Here is an 11,330-nt window from a genome sequence, read left to right on the forward strand (position 1 = left end):
GGTTACAAAGTCACTAACAAAAGACTCAGCTATAAGCGCGCTATGCAGATGCCCAGACGCTATGCATTATTTCTGGGGAATTAACCGCTCCCTCACGCCGTGCTTTCAGCGTTAAAGTAAACACGCTGCAGATCAACAGGGGGCCAAAATCATAGCAAATACGCATGAAGATGTGCCGTTTCCCCCTCAGAGGGCCCGACTGCATTCGAAATAGCCTTTTCAAGTAAGTTGCGCCGGGCCACGCTCTCCTCAGATCAAAGCCGAGGACAGAGAACAAGGGCCGCGTCCATTACGCGCACCTCTGGCTGCATGGGCGGCTCCTCTCCCCTCGTCTAAACAACACTCGTTTCCCCCTCAGAGGGCCCGACTGCATTCAAAATAGCCTTTTCAAGTAAGTTGCGCCGGGCCACGCTCCTCAGATCAAAGCCGAGGACAGAGAACAAGGGCCGCGTCCATTACGCGCACCTCTGGCTGCATGGGCGGCTCCTCTCCCCTCGTCTAAACAACACTCGAGGTGCCGAGAGCCGGAACAAAGCCGTGTAAGTCGGCTATTAAAGTTTAATTGTTTTTTTTCCCGCCTCTCTTTTCCGAGCTGTTTTTGAGTTCCTGCGATTAATTCCTCCACGTTGCATAAAAGCATAATGCAGCCCCATTTCCACAGGCTGCGTCTTTGTAGAATAAAAGATATACGTGTACAAAAAAGTAAGAACTCCCTGATGTTGGAGGTAGACAGTTGCTTTTCAAATCCTAGTTTTGGTCCTTTATTTTATTTAGCAGTGAAAAGCCATGAATACAGAAAATAATGACGGCCGTTACAGTTCTCAATCGTGACGTCTACTCTCGCAGAAATCCGTAACATATGGACACAGTACACGGTAATGAAAAGTATCAAAAAGGAGCATCGATTCGAAGGAAACGAAACCAAACGAAAAGTCAAAAACAACCAAAAGGTATTCACCAATTACATAAACATGTTTTTTGCTACAGTCTCAATTTACTGTATACATAGGGGATCATATTCCCGGAGAATGATAGTTATTAGAAAGGATACATGACTCAACTGCCACACGTAATGCTTCAGAACGTATGCACAGAGGTACAAGCAATAAATACACACATTAGGAAAAGCCTTACAGCTACGCAACGCAGATGCAGGAAAAGCAGGTTTGCTATTCTTAGCAAGCAATGAGAGAACAGTAAAAATTCATGAAATTCAGGAGAAAAAAACACTGATCTTTTTAGCTTAGAAAAAAATGTCTGGTAAATTAATGGGTCCACCAACATTTTTTTTTGTATCTTTTTACATAATATGCACAATTATCAAAATACAGACAAAATCATCCCAGAAAAAACCCCAGACAATCCTAAAATCTATTGAAGGAGACTGCCGATCTGGAGGTTCTTCTGGTATTATGTGCAAGCAACTATTTTAGACATTTTTTAAAATGTTTTTACAAAACCCATGCAAACTCTACAGGTAATATGCATTCTGTGGCTGAGAGTTTCTTTTGTCGATCATCATCATCATCTCCTCCCGGAAACAGTATAGCTGAGGTATGCACACTTTATGCATTTAGTCCATCAACATCATCATCATTCCGACGTTTTATTATACGTGTTTAATAATTCTTATTTCCAGTCCACCAAATGAATTTAGACATGCATTTTTTAATAACACAATATCCCCTTACAGGTATTTTTACATATTCATTCTACAAATGTTCTGAGGACAAACTAGTTCAATGCAAACCTTCCACATCTGCCTTTGGGAATGTAAACTGGCGCTTTTGGCGACATCCTGCGTGAATCGGGCGGAAAAATGTGTCGTGGCGTTCTAACGATTCGTGCAATCTGCCATTTTTTCGCGTTGTGAAGAGGTAGAAGCCTTTTTTGGATAAGTGGGAGAACCCTTTTTGTATATTCTTATTCAAAGACGCTGCGTCCTTATATTTGGTGCCATAAAATTATTATGAATGTCATCTTCAAGTCAATTTGCTGACTCCAGCAAAGGATAAGGGATACGCTTTGTTCCTGGATCCAGCTTCGCTGTCTTATTAGTGTGTGTGTGTGTGTGTGTGTGAGAGAGAGAGTGTGTGTTGGTGTGCTAAAACTAGCAGCCAACCCTTCGGTTTGCACGAAACGGGAACAACTGCACAGTATGTTTCACACACAGAGAGAGACAAACTTTGACATTATTGGTTACAACACAAAGCAGTTATCCGTTTCAAATGGGTTTTCTGCATTAGAGAACAATCAAAGAAAGAGAGAGAGAGAAGAAAAGGAAACAGGCTTTGCGTTATTTTCATCTCCATCCACTGTATAAGAAGAGGCAGAAGTCTGTATAACTTTGGTTTGACTGAAAACAGAAGCAAACTTTAAAGCAACAACCGCTTTTCCTCGATGACATCAGCAACGTTCAAATCAAAGCGTTTCACCTCAAATAAATGGTTGCTACTTATACACCATACATGGTCTAACCACAAACCTTCCCATGATCCAACACGAGCTGTGTCTATATAGCCATGAATTATACAATGAGTCTGAATCAATGGAGCAAAGCAAACGTCAGCTGGAAAAGGTTTCGTCCTCTTCCTGTCATGGCTCTGTTGTTTGCTTTTACAATATAACCAAGCCACATCATTTCATATCGACTTGAAATCATGACTTTTTTGGCTTCACTAGATATCTTAAAGTTTGGTTACTATATTTTCGGTTTTTCGGCTCTGAAGAAACTGACGGATATAAGACATGACACGTTGGACAGTCACAATGAACAGTACATTTAACTAGTAAAAACGATGACAAGATGGCTTACGCAAATCATAATAGCAAAAAAAAAAAGAAGAAATACAGAAGTAATGTTTTCTGTACTTCCACAAATGGTTGTTTTGGTCATGATCCATTTATAGCGGCTCTCTCGCTCTACCCGGACCACATGACGGTCGCTGAATCGAGGTCTTCCCGTTTTATTTGGGGTCGACCGACATCACGAGGCCTGAGCGAGCGCTCCGTCTGTCGATCAAATTACATCAAAATCATTTTCTCTTTGTACAGGGCTAAAGGAGACAATCCCAGAGGTTATTCGAAGGTAGTTAGTGGAAAAAAATCTTCTCTTTGTACTAGTTAAAGTCACAGAAGACTGACCAAAGAGGCTGGTGGCTTCTGTCTAAGCTATTGGCCGTTGATAGTGTTGGCTTTGGTTTCTAGCTGTTGCCTGTGACTCTTTGCAGGTAGACAAAGCTTTAGAACAAGGAGGTAAAGAGACTAGAAGAATATGCAGAAACGCATCTTTTTCTTTCGTGTTTTTCCTCTCAGCAGTTGCGACTGAATCACATTTCACGTTTTCAGCAGAAACGGAGCTAGTGAGACTTGAGACCTACTTTGTGTACTTTTTTTGGACGGCTGCAACAGTCTTGATACCTTGGTTGTGTTACTGATGTGATTTTAAGAAATGCCATTTACAGTTGGTGGTGCCGCAAACATGACTCGAAATTAACGTAAGCTAAGTCGCGGGAAGAACGAAACGACAATTTAGGGTGGGGGGGGGCAAAAACAAATGAACAACAACAACAACAACGAAAAACAGCTTTTTTTCCTTTTTACATTTTTGTCGACATACAGGCAGTGACACTAATTTTTGATACTACTCGTGTGCAAAAAATAACAGAGCAACAACTTGAATTGAACCAGCAATTGCATCTAACACCGACGACTAATGTGGCTTGGATATTCACAAACTTAAAACTTCTTTTTTTGGCAGTATATGTGGCCGTTGGCTTTCTACAAAACGGACTCGCTCCCGTTTCACTTCTGTCTTTTTTCGGTCCGTGAGCCTCGTGTTTGTTGTGTGAGGTGGCCGAGGTGATTCCAATGAAATCTTGTCCTTTTGTTCTTCCTTTTATGTTTGTTTTTAAACAGCAGACGTCTCATGTCTGTCCATCTGTGGTCCCAAAAGATCTGCGCTATAGATTTTCTTCGGGCCAGTCTCCAGATGCATGCTAAATAAATACTCCCGCCTGCTGCTTCCAGTCTTTTTGCGTTTGCGGTGGTTGTGGATTAGTTGAGGGGCGGGGCCTGAAAGGGGCAGAGCCCCGGCGGAGGGGTGGGGCAAAATAGTCATTCCAGATCCTCCGATAGGTTGCCCTCCTCAAGCTCCCGGTCATCATCCAGCTCAGGACTGTGATTGGCTGTGGTCACCAATGACATCGGACAGTCCTCGTCGTCCATGTTTAGTGGCTCCTCCTTAACGTGAATTAGAGGCCTGTGTAAGCGAAAAAATGATCTGAAATTTAGAGGAAGGTCTGGTCAAACACGTAAAAGATTACACTAATACGGCATTTATTTAAATAAAAAATACAGTACAATAATATGAAATATTATTAGAACATAAAATAACACTTCCTATTTTTAAAAAATATTTAAGCGTAAATTATCCCAGTGATCAAAGTTGAATTTTTAGCATCATTACTGCAGCCTTCAGTGTCACATGATCCTTCAGAAATCATTCTAATATACTGATTTGGTGCTCAAGGCACATTACTTATTATCAATGCTGAAAACAGTTGTGCTGCTTAATATTTTTGTGGAAACTGTGATACATTTTTTCAGGTTTCTTTGATGAATAGAAAGTTCAAAAGAACAGCATTTAGTTGAAATATGCATTTTTTTTAACATAAAAGTCTTTACTGTCACTTTTGATAAATTTAACGTAATTAATTAAATTTAACGAAATTTTGATAAATATGTAAATTTACGTATTTTCTGAATAAAAGTATTAATTTCTTTCAAAATCTTACTGCCCCCGAACTTCTGCATGGTAGTGTAATAATAATAATAATAATAATGGTCTTAATAATAATAACAACAAACAAACAAACAAATAAATAAACAAGATATTCAGGACCTAATAAAACAAGAAAAAGAGGTTTATTTTGCAATAATGACCATCTTATCCCACTTATTACTTATAAAATACATAAATGGATATTAAATATGATTTAAGTTCAAATTTTATTGTTAAATGAGAAGAAAGAGACAGGAAACTAGTACAGCTATACAGAAATGTGGTTGCCAGTATATAGTTTCCCCAGCGTTACACAAAAAATATTTGAAAGCAAAAATGCAGCTACTGACCAATCAGAATCAAGTAAAAGCCGCAACTCATCAACCACGCAAAAACGATTAGACATGCGCATTCAACACGGCATCCTTAACTCAAGATGTCCGTGTTTTCAAAGTCGCAAAAAAAAGCGTTAACAGCAATTAAACCCCGATTAATGAAGCACGTGTGGAAACGTGAAACCGTTGACAGTAAAATATGCTCGCCGCTGAGAAGTTTACTGATGGCACCTGCTATTTAAAATGGAAAAAAGGAGTAGCTGCAGCCCCATTATAAATAATGGAGAATTTCTCATCCTCTCGCCCCTGGAGCAAAGAGGGGGGGTTTGTTGGGTAGGCGGGGGGAGAGTGGAGCTTTTTTTTTTTATCTTGTTAATAGAAAGTGCAGGCCTTCGTTAATATGCAGGGGCTATGGTGGCACTTCTCAAGTGAGGAGACAACCTGCAGCTAGACTCCACCATTAATCAACTTCAGACTGCCAGTTGCCTCGGACACCATGATCCATGTTTTTAACTCCAAATGGATGAATATCTTTACCGACTGTCAATAAATGTAGGGAGGAGGGTAAAAAAATGGTGAAAAAACTCGGAGCGGTTTGGCGAGGAGCAGCGAGATGCCGAAACGAGGGCGGAAGTAGGGTTACTAACAAGAATAATAACTCTGTCATACACAAACAAGGCTTAACATGATCTCGGGCCCTTGGCAGGGAGAGAGGTTTGTGCTACCCATGATAAATCTGACAAAACCTAATTATTTCTGACACGTCGGATGCATCAGGAAATCCCACTGGACTGGAGAGAGAGAGAGAGAAAAAGAGAGAGGACTCCTTATCAACTAGTCTCTGTATTAGGCCATGTCTGGCTGCTCTCTCCTGGGTCACGCTCATCAATGGCACGGGGAACTTTGAATATGAAAAGAATTTTAAAAGGTACAGATTACTTTAATATTTATAGCAAAATAGATTAATATTCAGATGTGGAAGCGCCGGGATGTTTCTGTCTCCTGTACTCAGCTACGTGCGCTGGAGAGAAAGGGGGCGACTACGCCGGACCTCCACAATGATAAATTTCACACCCTCAAGAAATACCTGTGAATGCGAATTAAAAAGTTCTCCTTCCTTTATTAAAGCAATTAATTCAAGCACAATGGCATTTGGTCGTCAGACAATGTAACCTTGAGTAAAGATACACTCTCGTTGACATGTCCATCGGCCATTACTAGTTATATTTCTTTTTACTAATTTGACAGTTTCATATAATTTTCATAGGTTTATGGAATTCGTTATTGGAATTTCCATTCGTTCTTATCATTTAACAGGTATGTTAGCCATAAAAACATTGGTATAATGTTTGCAATCATCTATTTTGTCATTGTAACAAAATTGTGCTATAAAAGACGTTTTTGACTGTCACTGCTCATCACTAAAGTTCTTTCTTGTAGTTTTACAACTTTGTTGCAATTTTATACAATTGTGTAATTTTTGCAACTTTATCATTTGCATAAATTCACTCTCTGCCATTTTTACAATGATAATGATGCTAAAATGTTCATAGACATCTATTTTGCCATCAAAAAATAGTGTAACTTCCACCTGCCGCATTTATATACAAACTGATATACACTTAAGGATATTATGTAGCAACAAAGAATCAAGCTTTAGTCTTCAAACAACATCATTTTGGGATTTAATGCAATCACCTGTGATTGCATAAGTATTTGTCATTTTAATTTGTCTTAAATTTCTGCTAATTTCTAAAGTTCTTTCTCATAGTTTTTCTTTGTCAGAATTTTAAGCAGTTTTCGTAACTGTAATTTTTGCATTTTTGTTTATGTAAATTGTTCATTCTCATCATTTCTCTGCAATCTCAGCCATAACAATGATGCTACAATCTATTTTGGTATCAAAAAGTAGTACATAGAATGTTCACCTGTGATTAAAAAGGTATTTGTCATTGTAATTCACCATGTTTTTATTAGGTCTTATCATTTTACTGACACTAGAGCCATAAAATTGAAGCTATAATGTTAGTAAACATCCATTTTGTCATAATAATGTTTGATAGGGCTATAAAAGACACCGCTGACCGTCAACGCTCACCTAACGTTCCACAGGCCACATTTATCGTACAATAACAAACAGATATACTTAAAGATATTACGGCGAGACAAATGATCCCGGTCGGTCCGACGTTCCACTGGCCATTAAGCTCGACACAGGCCTTTACTCCTAATGTGAAGAAGCATGGCTTACAGCTTTCATTTGCATTAATTATAAATCAGCGGCATGCTTGTGAGGTCGGAAGAGGAAGGAGAGAGGAAGAGAGAAATGATTAGTCCTTGCCGTCCCTTCTCCACTGTATTAAGATGTCAGGATGAGTCATTTTGTGTTTAATGAGAGGCTGGCATGAGAAAATCTGGAGCCGGAGTCTGTGCCAGTCTGTGTGTGTGTCTGTAGACACTGGCACAGCCAGCGCTTGAGCAAAGACGCTTCCCATGCCCCAAACGATCAGAGACAACTATGACTGCAAACACTACCAATTTCAAGCATGTTTGTGCAAGTGTGTGGATTTAATAGTGTTTAAAAAGTTTTATTACATGGTTCTCTGGAATGCTTGATTCTGATTGGTCAGTTGCAGCACAGTGATGAAATATTTATATTTATTCTTTATATATATATATATATATATATATATATTCTGAATTATGAATAATTACTGCTAAACATTAATATTGATGTTTTTTTCTTTGTGGCACAAAAATTTTTTTGCAATAATGACTGCACATAAATTAAGGCACACAAATAAATTAAGGGAAATTAGAAATATTTAACCAATTTTACTTTCATAAAGTGACATATTTCAGAGTAAGCAGTAAGCAATGGATAAACAATAAGTAAAATTAAAATGTTCTCAAGTTAATCCATTGAAAATTCACTTGATATAAAGTGCATTTAAAAAAAGAACAATGATTAAGTTTTATTTCATATTGAAAAAATGTTAGATTATCTTTGTATGCATGCATGAAAGCAAACAATTACATTTTTTTCCTCTAAACAAAATACAGAAAACAGAACATGTCAAAACTCATGCATGTGCTCATACACACACATCTAGTCAGACAGATGCCATTAATGCAACATGTTCAGAGAAAGGTTAGTCTAATTGTTCTGTTTCTCAGGAGACAAAATGTGAATATGTTGTCCTCTTTAGCCTCTTCATTATTAAATGCAGCCCCGAAAAAGCCACTCGCAAAACATATTTCTTCCATTTTGAGCATGTAGAGGTCATGTAACAGGGACCTTCACCTTTATTGAGCATTTATGTCTTAACGCTTCAATCCAGAAAGAAAGAAAATATGACAGACGGACAGGCAGAAAAAGAGAGAGAGGGGGGTCTAAAAACACCAGACTTAACGGTCCGTTATTAAAAGTTAAATAACCTGAGGGAGTGAATACACAGGGATTCTGTCTGGATCTCAGATTTGGCCCACTTCACACTACTGTCCCACTTCTGAATCAAACACACTTCTATTAACACACATTTCCAGAGCGCACAGTGTATTTTTTAGCTAATAGGGTCTTTGGGTTAGCATTAGCAACTCTGTGCATGAAAATGCATGAAATGTGAACGTGTGCAGGTCTGATGGCGTGCGACACGCTTCCCGTTGCCCTTAACGCTCGTGCTACTATCTTTGGCTCGGTAAACACAGCCATCCAGCATGAGTGACATCACTGATTAGGGCGAGCACATGTTCTATATCACCATTCCTCCGACCGGCACCGCATTAATCTTTCATCAGCCTGTGCTCTCTCTCTCTGTCTCCTTCTTTCTCTCTGTGAGCCATTAAAAAAGATGGAAAGGCAAAGATTTTAAAGTAATTAATGATATAGTTAGCTGCTAAATATTAATAGGAATGGTCTTGCATAAAATATAACATCTAAACCTCTGCGATGCGGACAGTGGGGTAATTACAAGGGAATCTATAATTATGGCAGCCTTCACTTCTTACCTATTTATAGGTAAGAGCTGTAATCTAAGAACCAAATGTACACTTAACCTTCAGGTCTAAATTTTTTTTATTTTTTTTGTATACATATGTAATTTAAATGTAATTTATGAACCTTGCGAATACTTATACCACTGCTAGTTCAATGCAAAAAAAATCTGAAAAAAAAAAAAAAAAATTTATATATATTTTTTATAATTAATAAATAATTATTTTATTACTGCAAAAGTACAATATTCAATTTTTTTGGCACAAAAAAATTGCTTTTTGCTATAATTTTCAAACATCTTCCCTTAACATTGTATATTTTTTAAATAAATAACATCAACATTAACTTTATTTTATTATTGCTAAACTATAATGACTCCACAGCATCCCTCAAAATCGAAGGTAAATGAGCAGTTTGCAACCCATTTTATTTCCATGAAATGACATATTTTAGAATGAAACTGGATAAACAATGAGTAAGTTTAGTGAATTGAGTGAATTTAGTTTTAAAGGCAATTTAGGAATGAATTTAGAAATGAGTGAATTTAATTTAAACAATTTAGGATCCTTGTGAATACTCATACCACCGCAGAATCAGTGCTAAAAATCTGAAAGAACTTAAATAATTGTGTATATATTTTTTATAAATAATATAAATACTTATTTCTATTTTATTTCTATAATAATTAGTTATTTTAGGATCTTAAATGCAAAATAAAATCAAAATTGACCCCATATACCATATGCTGGTGTACCTAATGATTAAAAAAAAATTATATAATATTCCATATTGATAGTATTAGCAATATTAGCTAATAAAATAGCAAATTTTTCATGATCCAATCAAATCCTGTTGGATGAAATTAAGCCCTGCTGAATATTTTGTAAACACGTCACATTAAATGTGCCATTTTATGTCTAAATGCACGTGTATATGTGTGTGAACTCACAGTTGGGTGTGTGGGGAGTATCCGGGACTGCTGTGTCCGTTAGTGTCCAGGTGATCTAGTGTGCCGTTGAGATCTTCATGCATGCTGCCCTGTAATAGGCCGGTCGGGCTGCCGCTCATCAGTCCTGGAGGACTCGCCCCCATCATACCTGACGCGCTATTCATCAAGCCTGGATTACCCAGCAGCGGCAAAGAGGTCTCCGCCAACGCAGCCTACGAGAGAAAGAGAGAGCGAGAGGGAATAGTTATACTCAAGCATTTTCAAGCCTTTTCAGCAGTCGGCATGTCATAGCGCACGGCTTCCAGCTCGTTCCAGATTATCTCCTCTTTTTTATCGAGTTACTTCCAAATTATTGCTGAAGAATCAGTATGATAAAAACAGATGAGAACTGCCACAAAGTGGCAGGAAAAAAAACAACGGGAAAGTTTCGAAGTTGCAAAAACACTGCTGTGTCCGTTAGTGTCCAGGTGATCTAGTGCGCCGTTGAGATCTTCATGCATGCTGCCCTGTAATAGGCCGGTCGGGCTGCCGCTCATCAGTCCTGGAGGACTCGCCCCCATCATACCTGACGCGCTATTCATCAAGCCTGGATTACCCAGCAGCGGCAAAGAGGTCTCCGCCAACGCAGCCTACGAGAGAAAGAGAGAGCGAGAGGGAATAGTTATACTCAAGCATTTTCAAGCCTTTTCAGCAGTCGGCATGTCATAGCGCACGGCTTCCAGCTCGTTCCAGATTATCTCCTCTTTTTTATCGAGTTACTTCCAAATTATTGCTGAAGAATCAGTATGATAAAAACAGATGAGAACTGCCACAAAGTGGCAGGAAAAAAAACAACGGGAAAGTTTCGAAGTTGCAAAAACAATCTCTTCACCTTACAAGACAGGCCTCAAATGAACAGCGAATAAAGAAAGCCCGAGCATCCACATGATAATGAAACCATGCAAAACTTTACCTCAAAACAGTCAAAGAAAAAAAAAAAAGACTCCTGACATTTTTGCCTCCTGCACATTAAAGTTATATACAGTAATTAAATTTTAAAGTTTTTGCCACGAGCACCTTGTTGGCCGACACTGCGAAGCCAAATCATTTATGACAGTTTGGATAAATATTAATGATTATGCCCTCGCATTTGCACAGGCTGCTATCAATCTGAGGCCAGGCTGGCAGAGAAGGTCCCTGCCTCTACCACACGGTGTCCTTCTAGACTCTCACTGACTGTGCCAACCTCACACACACACACACACACACACACACACACACACACACACA

At 38.6% G+C, this 11,330-nt stretch overlaps 1 protein-coding gene across 1 annotated transcript in view; it reads right to left on the reverse strand.

The window, feature by feature from the left end:
• Window positions 1-3,961: 3,961 nt before the first annotated feature.
• Window positions 3,962-11,330, reverse strand: part of LOC107725896 (forkhead box protein P2-like) — a 100,157-nt gene continuing 92,788 nt past the window's right edge. Inside the window, exons 16-18 of the mRNA XM_016535314.1 lie at window positions 10,537-10,690; window positions 10,062-10,215; window positions 3,962-4,261 (exon numbers count right to left, since the gene is read on the reverse strand). Coding sequence (XP_016390800.1) covers window positions 4,117-4,261; window positions 10,062-10,215; window positions 10,537-10,690 — 453 coding nt within the window. The 3' untranslated portion in view covers window positions 3,962-4,116. The remainder of the gene's footprint in view (window positions 4,262-10,061; window positions 10,216-10,536; window positions 10,691-11,330) is intronic.

The sequence above is a fragment of the Sinocyclocheilus rhinocerous genome, unplaced genomic scaffold (assembly GCF_001515625.1).
Source record: "Sinocyclocheilus rhinocerous isolate Xijiao unplaced genomic scaffold, SAMN03320098_v1.1 scaffold395, whole genome shotgun sequence".
Classification (NCBI taxonomy): Eukaryota; Metazoa; Chordata; class Actinopteri; order Cypriniformes; family Cyprinidae; genus Sinocyclocheilus; species Sinocyclocheilus rhinocerous.